This window comes from Podospora pseudocomata, chromosome 5, assembly GCF_035222375.1.
Source record: "Podospora pseudocomata strain CBS 415.72m chromosome 5, whole genome shotgun sequence".
Taxonomy (NCBI): Eukaryota; Fungi; Ascomycota; class Sordariomycetes; order Sordariales; family Podosporaceae; genus Podospora; species Podospora pseudocomata.
In genome coordinates, this window is record NC_085889.1 from 3,204,539 (window position 1) to 3,217,472 (window position 12,934).

Below are 12,934 nucleotides of genomic sequence, written 5' to 3' on the forward strand. Positions count from 1 at the left end.
AAGGAGGCTGCAGGATCATCTGATTCATCTATTTCTAATTCAGTTATTGTAGTTTCCTAGTGTTGTGGTTGTATAATTGAGGATAGTTATGGTGGGGTGGTGGAAAGTGTGTCGCTCGCTTGTCTGTGTCACTCGCTTATCACGCACGTTAGCTCTTTGTTAGAACAACCTGTTGTTGACAGTGAACCCGTGTCTGAGACGCTTGTCACAACCTTCGATCATCCTGTCATATTCACCTTCGGCGTACTGCCTTGCAGTCTGTATCCATTCCCGGTGCAGGTTGTAACACCAACAAAGCAATAAAAGACAACAGAAAGTACATTATGGATGCCATTTTATCATGGCGCACCACAGCCAATTTCTGTTCAAGAAGCGACCCAATACCTCAGCTGCCTCTCAAGTTGCACCAAATATCGACAGCTAATAGGACCACCATCTCCAGCATACCAGTTTAGGAGGTACAGCAGTGTCATGGTGATGGTCATGGCCATCTCCTGTATGCAATCACCTTCCAACTTACCTGTAGCTCCTAGCTTTCCATCCAAGCCACAACTCGAGGTAATATATCTCACAAGTTAATAAGCAATTCAAGCCTGCCATATATTTACCTGATCCCAGATATTATCGAGTCTTATCCCGCTCAATGTAGTGATATTTGTCCCGGTGGTGACGTTGTTGTTTGTGCAAGCCCTAAATCTCACCCTTATCACTCGGGGAAAACTTGGTGAGGTCAGCTAACTTAATAAAGTAAGGGAAATCTAACTAGGAGCAGGATTGACTTAACTTGGCTCGTTGCCTATACTGGGTATCAAGCTCCCATTGACTACCTACTGTTTACTGTTACAACCTGCACCAGGAATGGATACAGACTGCAAGGCAGTACGCCGAAGGTGAATATGACAGGATGATCGAAGGTTGTGACAAGCGTCTCAGACATGGGTTCACTGTCAACAACAGGTTGTTCTAACAAAGAGCTACTGAGAGTAGATTGTAGACAAATGAACTTGATTGCTTGCATGAGGAATCAGATTCCTCGACATGGGGAGCGCCGGACACTCCCCCCTATGTATGTGAAGCTATCTACATATGTTTCTAAAGTATCTTTGTACCTTGCTCAGTGTGCTCAGTGGTCTTGGCGGCTGAGCAGACTGAGCAACCTTTCATGATCGATGTGCTCAGTGTGCTCAGTGGTCTTGGCGCACTGAGCAGACTGAGCAGACTGAGCAACTCCCAATTGGTTGCACGGGGGCTTGTGGGTCTTTCCATCCCTGGCCCAATGATTGGCTGAGGTGTCCAGCACCTCGGGTACCACCCAGTGGTTCCTGTACAGGGGTATTACGCTTGGGGCGTAACAATACTGTGGATACGTGGCTGTTGGTCTTTCAACAGAGGTGGGTCACTCGCTGATATGGGTCACTCGCTGATAATGTACGTTATATAAGACGGGTCTAAATCTTATGCCGAGTAGGTGTTTTATATGACGATTAGACCGTTTGTTTTATTTGGGAATGATTCTAATTGAACTGTTTAATTTGGACATTCTGAAATGCAATTCTAGCCTCTGCTGACAAGGGCAGGGGGTAGGGTGGCAGAGGCAGTCTAGGTATACACCCCACCAAAATCCAAAAGGGGCAACGCATTTCCCTCGACCTTGAAGAACACCCGTTTGGTTGGGAGACAATCGTCTTCAAGTATAGCCAGCAGTTTCTCACTGATGGGTTGGATAAGCTGCCTGCTGTCTCGGCTATTGCGGAGGAGTACTCCCTCACCAAGCCAGTCACGGAATATTATGCCGGGCTATGGAAGGAAGACTTTCTGCATCAGTGTCTTTGGCAAGTAAGCTTCAATACCGCGGTGAGGCCGAAGGGGGTGTATAGAGCCCCGTCTTGGTCGTGGGCTTCGGTTGATGGCGCGGTGCATGGATTTACCAAGGAGCGCCTCAATCTGAAGTTTTCTTGTTCGCTGCTTCATGTTGAGACGACGCTGGTTTCGACGAGGAATCGTTTTGGGAGGGTAGGTAACGGTTTTATGCGGCTTCGTGGCAGGATGCGCAAGGTTTTGTGGTTGAGCAGTGGGATTCGGGCCGGGCATGCTGGACGCGCAGCGGAGGATGCTGCTAGCAGATGGCCGGATGAACCGTACGGGTTTGATGACCGCCTGTCGTTGACGGTGGATTTTGTTGATGAGTGGCCGAAGGATTCGGAGGTGGAATTTTGGTGTCTTGAAATTAGCACCTTCTTCCGGGATGGGTTTGATCGTGGTCAGGGGCTGTTGCTTGACAAGGTTGATGGGGGAGAGCATCCCGATCTCTCGGACGAAATCTTTCGCCGTGTGGGCCAGGCATACTTTGGCGCGGATGTGGCCGAGCCGTACTGGTTTGATGATGGTGTTTCGGATTGGAAGGAGATTGTCGTTGTGTGACCTTTTCAAAACCATGCCACGTCCAGAATTTAGAAAGACAAAACTAGCCAAGTACCTTCATCAAATCCAAGCATCAGTGGTTTAGTGGTAAAATCCATCGTTGCCATCGATGGGCCCCGTGTTCGATTCACGGCTGATGCATCTGATATTTTGATCCTTGGATCTACAACACCTTTTGTCAACCACTGTTGATCTGTTCATCCCGCCCCAGCTTTTGATTTCCCGGGTCGAGATTCTCCACCATTTGTGCTGCAGGATCGTCGCTCGTGTCGCGCAGGTAGATTGAAGCCGGTGGCGGATCGAACACATGCTCGTATCCACCATCCCGATGCCTGCCCTCTAAACACGAGTACATCAATTCATACAAGCCATACGCCAGTATCCTTGTCGAGAGCTGCGTCTCCTGAAATGTCAAACCGCGAGTAAAGAGGTTATAGTCACTGAGGATATCGTGCTTTGGAAAGGCAAGTATTTCCCCAAAGACGTTGTCATCCAGCCGGGCGGAGATGATGGAGGGCTGGTACTTTGCTCTTGGGGCGAAAAAACCGTCAAGGCTGGTCACTGCCTTTGCTGCGACGATGGTGAAGGAGGCGCCGAGGTAGATGCGGTGCATCTGGGATATCTGCTCGTCTCTGTCCTCATCGTCGTCTTGAACGATTGCCATGGCGTCACCCAGAGGTAGCGGAGGCCGATACCGTGTGTTACTGTCAACGCATCCTAAGCGTTTGGGGTAGGATACCCATTAGGATTTCTTTCTCGTAGGTACCCAAAACACTTCTGATGGTCTTGGACTTTTGGTCACCGCCCCAGCAGTAGCTCAGCGCGGCATAACGACCTGGCGTGGGGTTTGTGACCAATCGAGCGTAAAGACTCCCCGAAGCTGCGGTAGTGGTCACTTCGATGAGCCTTTTGGGCATGTAAGCTCGCTGGAATGCGTTGCATAGTTTGTGGTTCCGGAGGCATTCGTTTAGCCAGCCTCGAACATGGGTGAAGCTGAGTTGGGAGTTGGGAACAAGGTTCGGTGGGAGTTGATACCCAAGAAAAGGGTGCAAAGCCTTTTGTCCTGGGATGGTGTACAGGGAGAACTCTCGAAACTCTCCTTTCCGTCGTCCAGGGTAGAGTCTGCATCGGCCATTTTGCATTACTATCTCGAAAGGAATCCTGCCAGGAGAGGAACCCCATACATCGTTTCGTATCGCATAAGCGGGGTCGTCATCAGCGAGGAGTTATCTGTAGAACGCGCATCCTTTGTGGCTGGCGGCTCTTGCTTGTTCGAGAGTCAAGGGAAACTTTCTATTGGCGGTCGTCCACCCTTCTCGGGCCCAAGCATCTCCACGGAACGTGACGCGGGCTAGTTGCCTGCGCAAATCAACGGCTATTGCAACGCAGTGCGGGCAGGAATGTGGTTTGGCGAGGGGATGACTTTGCGCTTCCAGCTGATGGCGTAGTATCGAGCTTGACGGCGTTGTGTCGTGGTTCTCTTTGGTTTCGGCTGGAGGCCCTCGATGTGCTATCCGATGGCGTTTCGGCAAGTCGTCTACAGAGTCCGAATTCTCGGACTCGTGGAATTCTGGACGGACAAATGATGGAGGGAGTCGAAAGTGTGGCTAGGTAATCCATTCCTAGAGATCTGAGATACCTGTGTGGAAATTGGAAACTCACCCAAGGTTGGCTCTTTGGTTTGGTGTCGTCTCTTTACTTTGGCTGCCCTGGCACCCACTTGGGAAACTGAGTCGCCGTCAGAGCTGCCATGATCAGTTGCAAGCGTTTGCATGGTGGTGTGTAGTGCTTTCCAATTTGTGTCAGGTATCCTGGGCAGGGCCAACCAGGCAGCGGCGTGCGGGGTTGAAGCCAAACGGAGCTCAACCCAGGCAACCAATTTTCTCGGTGTTTGTTTGGCACTCTTTTCCCTGGCCACACCTCTTATTTTAGCACAGCAACAATGCCACTTATTATCGGGCTCCCGTCAGAGATCATGGACAATATATGCGGCAACTTGGATTCTCACGACACTCTGTCCTCGATTCGTGCATCATGCCGCGTCCTGAAAGCAGCGGCAGATCGACACGCGTTTCGACACATCAAGTTTTGCATGCACCATGAGGACTTTGACGTCTTACGAAGCATCGTCAACGATTATCGCGCCGAGCATGTTCAGTCGCTGACCTACAACACTCGAATCATGAGGAGATACCAGTCTTACGACGACGATATTCCATATGATCCATACGATGATGAGCTTCCAGATATCTTTCATCTCGCCGACATCCACCGTCCGCCGGTCGATGAAGCCTGGATAGCGGCAATGAGAGATGTTGTCGACAGCATACATCGCGATCAGGTTCAAATTTTGGCAGTGGGCGAAGACTTTGACTTTCTCCGAGAGGTGGTCCCCAAATTCCCCAATCTCCGGGAGATCATCGTTGCGGGCGATTATCCAGACAGTAACAGGCACCGGAACAGGGAGCCCAACGCCACGGAGCCCATACTGAGGATACCGGCATACCAATGCCTCAACCTCGATATGACAGGCGTGTCACATGTGGAGGGGACAGCTCGACATTTGCGAGCCATCTTAGAAGCAGTCCAGGCAACTGGCGGATCACTCCCACGGCTCATCTCTATTCAGGTGGGCTTCCTCAGCCTCCTAGCGACAGATGAAGATTTTGAGCGTTCCGATATGCCGTCTGCGCTCCCACCTTGGCCATTTCCCCCGATCTACCCCTTACAAAATTCTCTGAGCACACAGCTCTCGGTACTCACTCACTTTGGCATCTTGCTCGGCAATGAACGGCCGTGGATAGATGATCCACGCAAATATTCGGTAGTCAAGAGCCCTCGCATCAAGTTCGTCCATGACATCATTAAAACAATGCCGAACTTGCAATCTTTGACACTGGGTGCTAAGTATGAATTTGCGTGGCTTTATGACCTCATTCCCTATGATCATCATTGGGAAAGACTTCACACTGTTCACCTTATAAATATGGGGTTTGGCTACGAAACAATGCTCGACCTCCTCCTTCGACACAAGCAATCACTCAGAACCATTATCTTGGAAACCTGTTGCGTGCGAGGGTGGGATGATGCCAAACGGCAACGTATAGGCTGGGACCAGTTTATCCCTGATCTCAAAGCTGGGTTTTTGCCTCACTCGCTTGATTTTACTTTCTTCCACAATCTTCGAGAAGAGGCCCGGGGTGCTGGGGATGTGGACCCGGAATGCATGCCGATGGTGCGCTCATATTTCAGAGACAAAAAGGCTTCAAAACTTGAGCCACTGCCGCGGATAAGCGACGAAAGAAGAGCAGTCAAGGTAAGTGTACTTGGCTGCCTATCGGTGAAAAAAGCAAACTGACAGAATTTAGATCACTCTCCAAAGGCCACTTGAGATTCTGAAAATGACCTCCTTCTTTTCGTATGAAATGTGATTCTGAAGTGTAGGGGTTTTTGAGACAAGATCTACACATGTCTTGCTGTTGATCCGAGACACTGTATGAGAACCTTGTTGTTGAGGTTCAGCCGTCCTTTGTGTCTGTTTTGTATAACAATAGGCACTTTTTGTCAGTCGCACAGTCAATGTTTCAGGGCCATGCATCTTCCTTTGTGTAGACCAATAAGTCCTGTACGCCCGAATGCTTCCCCGTAGGAATTCAACACAGACCACGAAATGCCAGACAAGCTTTGGCCTTGTCCATTGTACTCTCCGCGGGCTGCTTCCTCGCAGATCCATCCTTCATAAGTCCAGGGAGCCCATAAACCTTTGCCAACATCTACTCAGCAGCCTAAACCTTCACTGTTCGATTACTTCCATCAATCAGCATCAAAGTGTATCATTTTTCAGTACCTCACAGAAACGCCATGCTTCACAACTATTCTCCGGACGGGGCAGACCCATCAAGCTCCGGTGACCACCGTGCCCATAGCCTGGGGTACTGTCACCATGGGATTCACCGTCCCCTTCTGCCAAAGTCTTCAAGCCCTGTCCTGAATGACCCTCCTGCAGGAGCCCAAACATCCTGTCGAAGCCCACCAGCTGTGGAATACCCCGATTACGGGTATCTCACCCGCGCTCGAGAACTGCGCCGACAGCAAGCCGAGGAGCAGCGCCGAGAGGCAAACCAGCAACAGTGGGCTCACTACTGGCAAACCCAGGAAGAAAGAGGGCTGGCCAAAGCCCTGGAGGATTCCTTCATCACTGGAACCGCCCACCGTCTCTTTCTCAAAAACAAGGAGCGCGAAGAAGACCGGGTCCGTAGGGCTCAGGAGGCGTTCCTAAGAGAGCAACAACGCCGTGACGCCGACTGGGCCCGAGAGCAATTATACATTGACCAGTACCACCAGCACGAGAAAGAGAAGATGGAGCGTCGAGAGAGAAGAAAGGAGAGAAAGGCGCAGCAGCAGCAGCAGCAGCAGCAGCGTGTTTCTTTCGTCACCCCAGTCTCGAGCCCCACTACCTCTGCTCCAGTTCCAGTGATTACATCGCCAACATCGACACATGCCAGCTTGACCTCGAGCGGGAACAGCACGGAGGAGATCAGCAATCCGGAGAATAAACAGCTGCAACGACTCGAACGACGGTTTCAGTTGCGACGTCCATCTCCTGAGAATGACAACCCGAGCATGGGGAGGGAATTGTACCAGAACCCGTTTATGGAACCTGCTTTATGGGGTTATCACTCCTCGCCTCCATCCGCTTCTCCCACGGGAACGACATCTCATACGATTTCGCTTTCTACCCTGCCGCCGAGAAGCCCAGTGTCATCGACCTCGTCGTATCTTCAGCATCACTCTGACAAAGAGAAGGAGGTCAAAGAGCAACAAAATGACAAGCAGCGTGCACAGGAGAGAGTTCACGACTGGTTCGGAGCTAGGGAGGGGGGCCGGTACAGATCTAGGAGTCATTTTAAGAAGGAGACAAGGCGCTCTCGATCTTGTTCGCGGTCAGGTAAGCTAGGTGATGGCTATCGTGAGACGGTTTGGGAAAGGGAGGAGAGGGAGATAAACGTGGCGGCGGGTCGGTGGGGTTTTGATGATGGCGATGGAGGCAAGACTCGTTGTGGCAGACTGAGGGGTAGGTGGGCGGATAACGGTGGGAACGCCGGGGGTCGAGGCGAGTGGGGGGTGTATCGTGACTATTGATGGGCAGAGGTTGGATGAAAGCTGGATTAGGGGATGATTGATGTTTTGTTTCCGCTGTAATTGTTGTATCGAAGTATCGTTAAGCCTGCATGACCTTTTTCATTACATGGTGGCACGGTCCCGCACAAGGTCCCAACATCTCAGCATATTGTGGAGCATCAAGACCATTTCTTCGGCCAATCTTGTTGGCCGAAGGTGCTTACCCCTCCCGGAAAGTGCTTGTTGGTTTAGTGGCAATCCTCTCAACATTTCCACTCAGCAACTATAGCGACAACCAAGTTAAGCATTGTCATCAGGTGTCTCCATCCTTCTTTTACATCGATATGGAGGACACAGCCCCGGCTATTGTGATTGATACTGGGTGAGTGATCCTCATCCCAAGGCCTTTGACGTGGCGGGAAAGACTGACTGATTATGATGGGCAACGTATAGATCTTTGATCATGAAGGCTGGCTTCGCTGGTGATGACTACCCAACCACCGTATTCCGTATGTATCTCAAACGGTCCAATACTGAAACAGAAGAACTGTTGACATCTGCACCAGCGTCTGTTGTCGGGAGACCAAAGGACCATAAGTACGTCTGCGCCCCGGGCTGTCAGGGTGTTCCGGCTGACCATCCATCTTTACAGGACCTCCGCTGATGTTTGCGGCAAGGACAACTATGTTGGTGACGAAGCTCAGTCGAAAAGAGGGATCCTTGAACTTTGCTACCCGATAGAACAAGGCGTCATCACGGACTGGCAGGACGTTGAAGCAATATGGCATCATGCACTCTACCACGAACTGCGTGTTGAGCCCCACGAGCACCCCATTTTGATGGAACATGCTCTTTTCACTCCCGATACCAGCAAGTAAGCTGCCACTATCTGACCGAGTTAACCTGACGGAAAGCTCACTGTTCTTCCAGAAAAAAAATGACACAAATCATCTTTGAAACATTCAATGTTCCTGCCTTCCATGTGGCACTCAACCCATCGCTGGCACTCTACGGCATGGGAAGGACTACGGGGCTCGTGGTTGAATCTGGGGATAGCGTGACCCACGCAGTTCCACTAGTACATGGTGGCCATGAACAGCTTGGAGTCCCAGTCCGAGATTCGATAAGCAGACTTGACCTCGGTGGACGTCATATTACCGATTACGTGATAAAGCTCCTGAGAGAAAGCGGCCACAACTTCGTCCCCACCACGAGTGAGCACGAGGTTGTCGAGAACATCAAACATTTGCGTTGTTACACTGCGTTTGACTTTGAGAACGAGACACAATTGTGGGTGGAAAGGGAGTCAGATCCTACGTTTCAGCTTCATGAAATCTCGCACGAGCTTCCTGATGGGCAGGTAATCAACCTGACCAACGAGCGTTTTCGAGGCCTGAAGCTATGTTTCGGCCATCGGTACTAGGTCTTGAAAGCAGGGGAATACATGCTTTGGTGTGTGATGCCATCATGAAATGCGACTCCAGCATTCAAAAGGAACTGTTTGGTAGTATTTTCCTGGCTGGTGGGAACATGATGTTTTCTGGATTCGCAAATAGGCTGCAGAAGGAGATCGTGGAAATGGCGCCGTCATATATGTCCGTCAAAGTTGTAGCCTCGCCTGGGATGAAATACCTGACGTGGGTGGGAGGTTCAGTGCTCGCGTCGTTGTCGACATTTGAGGATATGTGCATATCGAGTCAGGAGTATGATGAGATGGGGGCGTCAGTCGTTCATCGGAAATGTTTGGCTTGAGGACGATACAATTCTGAGGCAAGATTGATATCACCTGGCATATCAGCTGACGATAGTCGATGCCAAGGACTCCTCCTTCAGCTCAGCATTCAACCTGAGCCCGCTGAGCCTAACTGGCTTCAGGACGACCGTTAATACCTCAGCTCAACTTGACCGCGTTGTCCTTATTCCTCACAACTTGCCAAAGAGAAACAAGATGACGGAATTCACATACAAGCATGCCCTTCTTGAACAGGGCCACATCCGCCTCCTCCGTCTAGAGTGGCCATGCTCGGAAAAACTTCAGCCAGACCACCCCGCTCCAGACGGGTCAATCGCAGCAACACTCACCCACCATGATCTTTCCGGTCCCCCGCCTCCCTGCACCGCCCTCTCCTACACTTGGGGTGACGAAAAAGAAAGGCTTCACCCCCCTCAAACACTCAACATCGCCTCCCCTGACTCCACTCCCGAAACCTTCCCCATCCACCAGTCAAACCTCTACGCCTTCCTTCGCCAGGCCCGTCCTGACCTAGTCCCGTCTCACAACGGAGCAACCTCCTGCCTGGCAGCCAACGTAGGCTACATCTGGATCGACGCAATCTGCATCAACCAAGCCGACGAAGAAACTGCCAAAAAAGAAAAGACCGCCCAGCTAAAGATCATGTCCCAGATCTACGCCTCCGCCTCCCGAATCATCATCTGGTTAGGTCCCGTCAGGGAACACAAGCTTACCCTTGACGCCCCCTTCCCGGAGAACCTCTGGCCTGCCTACCCGACAGGGCACGCAATGGATACCTACCAGCGCGTCGCCGTTGCATGGGCGAACAGCCAGCTGCCTGATATCTCGCCTACTTCTCTGTTAAAGATTGTCACACGGCAAAAGCCAACCACTCGCAACCACCACCAACAACACTGTCGATACCACCGCAAGGAGGGGTAACTGCACGTTGTGAACCAGTCGTCAAAGTGAGGCAGACAATCAGAAGGCATGACGGTTATCAAAGGAAGCCCACTGGCTCTGTAAGATATCGGAGGACTTGGCAGCGGCCTGAGGCCAACAAAGGCACGGGCCAGGCAAGGGAGGATAAAATACGCGTTCAGGATCATCAAGACTGTATTTCCTTGTTCTTTTCGGTATCACAGACCTTCGAGGCCATTGAAGATTATAAGCCTGAATTGAATCATGAAGTTCCAAGCCCTGATATTACAGCCCTTGTCACAAAGATCGTGAACCAGGTGGACTGTGCCTGTCTCGAAGCTGTGACTCGGTTGAGCTACTGGAAGAGATCCTGGATTTACAAGGAAGCCCTCACACCGAATGTACCCCGTGAGTTCTGGCTGGGTGGCCACGCGCTTTGGTTTGAAGCTTTGGAGGTGGCGAACGGGGTGTTTCATTCGCATATGTTGGAGTTGGGGTTGAATAAAATCCCTAGTCCGAGTCCGCTAAATGTTGATATTGCGTACCTGCAGGAACTTACCCTGCTCCGGCAACATGGGAAGCGGGGGCTGTCGTTGTTGGATTTGATGGTCAAGACTAATAGTCTTGGTGCTCGATGGCCCGTGGACAAGGTTTATGCTACGATGAACATAGCGAGGGATATTTATGGGGAGAAAGATGGCGATATCTTCAATTCTGTGAGGGTAGATTATGAGCTGCCAACAGAGGATGTCTACATGGATGTGGTGAGCTTGATCATCGAGACGACAAAGGAGCTGAATGTGCTGTTGTTTTGTTCAGCGGGACAGTATAAAGGGCTCAAGAGCTGGGTGCCGAACTTTTATCGCTTTGTGTACTCTGTTCCTTATCGCACAAGGGAGGTGTATGACGCAGGGGGAGGGGAATCATCGGGCAAAAAGCCACGGTTTTCTCTCAACAAGGTGGCGCAAACTCTGTCGGTGTGGGGAGTGAAGATTGATATGGTTGTTGGGATTTATCCTTCGATGAGGCGGCCATTGCAGTGGGGTGATTACACTTCCAAGACTGAGTTTTGGCAGCCAATCTTTGGGCCCTGGATAAGGTCGTTGGCGCGGTTCGTGTTCCCTCAGCCTGATGGAGACGTGGTTGAAGAGGCATATGTCGGTGGTGGAACTCTGTCGGAAGCTGTTGACTCGGCTTTGTCTTGGGGTATGGCGCCTGGTTATGGCACGTTGAAGCGTGATGTGGATGTGCCGCACTGGCCGCTGCTGGAACAGGCGCAAGCTTCGGCAAGTGAGAGGGAACCTGAATAAATCTCTGCGGAGCGGCAGGGCTTCCAAGACTTTCTTATGCAAACCAGCGCAATGGCTTTTTTCAGGACTTCAAGAGGCTATTTGGGTGTTGGGGATGAGAGGATGGCTGCTGGTGATGTGGTCGTTGTAGTACCTGGCTTGGCAATACCTCTTATTTTGCGAGCAATCCCCTCGTATGAGGCCGGTGGTTCAGCTGATGGAGCTCGGTGGCGGCTAGTTGGACCATGCTACGCCAAGGGGATCATGGATGGCGAGTGGCTTGGAAAGCGGGAGAAGCAGGAATTTATTCTTATCTAGCCTTAGCATGGAATAAACCTTTCACCACGCCACCGACGCCAGCTAAACCCATCCTAGGTATCTACACACGGTACCAGCAAAGTTCCAAGCTTCGAAGGTCCCAGGGATTTAAGACCCGAGACCACGCTCCCCATGAGCTCTTTGTTCTTCTGCTGCTTTTGACCATCAAGGCTATCCTGTTTCAACCTCATCACAGCCAATGCATTCAACACGTGGATCTTACCACCTTGGTATCGCAAGCTACGAACAAAGGACATGCCTCCAACGCCAGTGTCCTATCCAGAGCTAACGCTCTGCAACCTGCCCAAAAAGACGTTCTACTCCTATCTATATCTTGGTCCCAGCCTGATCTCGATTGGAGAAGTATGGCGCAAAAAGCAAGCGGAAACAGACTATTTTGGATTGCTCAGCAAGATGGTGTCAGACGTGTCACGGCCGTTCCGACAGGCGTCATGGGGACCTGTAATATCCGATACCAAGTTCGCCTTTTACGAGGACGGATCTACCAGTCGAATCAATCGCAAATCACCCATGATGAAGCAAGAAGATTTTCTGATCATTCCGCCGAAGACAACCAATATTGGACTAGGAAGCTGTGACTGCGGCACGAACGTACATCCCATCAACCTGGAGACACTTCGTGGGCTTTATCAAACATATCATGGGCTCACCGCCATCTACTATCACCATTCGTGGAATGCGCAGTTTCCATTTGTTGGAGCGGAGGTTGAAAATCTCAATGCTGTGAATACCTCCAGGGATACAAATCGCCATTCGCGGATTTTGACAAGAGACTGATAACGTATTTGATAAGCGAGCGGATCGGACAAGCGAGTGGATCGATTTCTACTACCCTATTACAACCATCCTCGATTGCAAAACAACAATACTATTAACCTACTATAATTACATCAGAAACAGCTGAATCAGACTCTTCTACAACCTCCTGGCACGTACGGATATTATGGCCAGGCTTGCCTCACACACCACAGCACCGAAGCTTTATACGACCCCCCTCTACACCACCACCATCCTGCTCCTTTCCTTGCGCTACCTCTCCACCCACAGCCTTCTGGTCCAGTAGATCCTGTGCATCTTGCACAGTAAGTGATCCTCCAAGCTGCACACGTGT

At 51.0% G+C, this 12,934-nt stretch overlaps 5 protein-coding genes and 1 non-coding gene across 6 annotated transcripts; 5 read left to right on the forward strand and 1 right to left on the reverse strand.

The window, feature by feature from the left end:
• The first annotated feature begins 2,491 nt into the window (after nucleotides 1-2,491).
• QC762_0084420 lies at nucleotides 2,492-2,562 on the forward strand. Its single transcript has one exon. It is a non-coding gene; the product is annotated as a tRNA-Gly (tRNA).
• A 37-nt stretch (nucleotides 2,563-2,599) lies between these two features.
• Nucleotides 2,600-3,338, reverse strand: QC762_507690 (uncharacterized protein; the record flags this gene model as incomplete). Its single annotated transcript, XM_062891182.1, has 2 exons — nucleotides 2,600-3,138; nucleotides 3,161-3,338. 2 exons carry the CDS (start codon nucleotides 3,336-3,338, stop codon nucleotides 2,600-2,602), a joined length of 717 nt encoding a protein of 238 aa, XP_062742493.1.
• A 949-nt stretch (nucleotides 3,339-4,287) lies between these two features.
• Nucleotides 4,288-6,097, forward strand: QC762_507680 (uncharacterized protein). Its single transcript, XM_062891181.1, has 2 exons — nucleotides 4,288-5,737; nucleotides 5,790-6,097. Exons 1-2 carry the CDS (start codon nucleotides 4,364-4,366, stop codon nucleotides 5,850-5,852), a joined length of 1,437 nt encoding a protein of 478 aa, XP_062742494.1. The 5' UTR covers nucleotides 4,288-4,363; the 3' UTR covers nucleotides 5,853-6,097.
• A 185-nt stretch (nucleotides 6,098-6,282) lies between these two features.
• Nucleotides 6,283-7,563, forward strand: QC762_507670 (uncharacterized protein; the record flags this gene model as incomplete). Its single annotated transcript, XM_062891180.1, has 1 exon — nucleotides 6,283-7,563. One exon carries the CDS (start codon nucleotides 6,283-6,285, stop codon nucleotides 7,561-7,563), a length of 1,281 nt encoding a protein of 426 aa, XP_062742495.1.
• A 198-nt stretch (nucleotides 7,564-7,761) lies between these two features.
• QC762_507660 (uncharacterized protein) lies at nucleotides 7,762-8,965 on the forward strand (the record flags this gene model as incomplete). The annotated part of the gene is made up of 4 exons (XM_062891179.1): nucleotides 7,762-7,924; nucleotides 7,996-8,139; nucleotides 8,195-8,416; nucleotides 8,473-8,965. The coding sequence occupies exons 1-4, from the start codon at nucleotides 7,887-7,889 to the stop codon at nucleotides 8,963-8,965; spliced, it is 897 nt and encodes a 298-aa protein (XP_062742496.1). The 5' UTR covers nucleotides 7,762-7,886.
• Nucleotides 8,966-9,490: 525 nt separating this feature from the next.
• QC762_507650 (uncharacterized protein) lies at nucleotides 9,491-12,628 on the forward strand (the record flags this gene model as incomplete). The annotated part of the gene is made up of 2 exons (XM_062891178.1): nucleotides 9,491-10,141; nucleotides 10,501-12,628. The coding sequence occupies 2 exons, from the start codon at nucleotides 9,491-9,493 to the stop codon at nucleotides 11,503-11,505; spliced, it is 1,656 nt and encodes a 551-aa protein (XP_062742497.1). The 3' UTR covers nucleotides 11,506-12,628.
• Nucleotides 12,629-12,934: the final 306 nt, after the last annotated feature.

Coding starts and splice junctions, on each gene's coding strand:
- QC762_507680 (XM_062891181.1), top strand. CDS start 4,364: ATGCCACTTATTATCGGGCTCCCGTCAGAGATCATGGACAATATATGC. Junction 5,738..5,789: donor ACGAAAGAAGAGCAGTCAAG/GTAAGTGTACTT, acceptor GACAGAATTTAG/ATCACTCTCCAAAGGCCACT.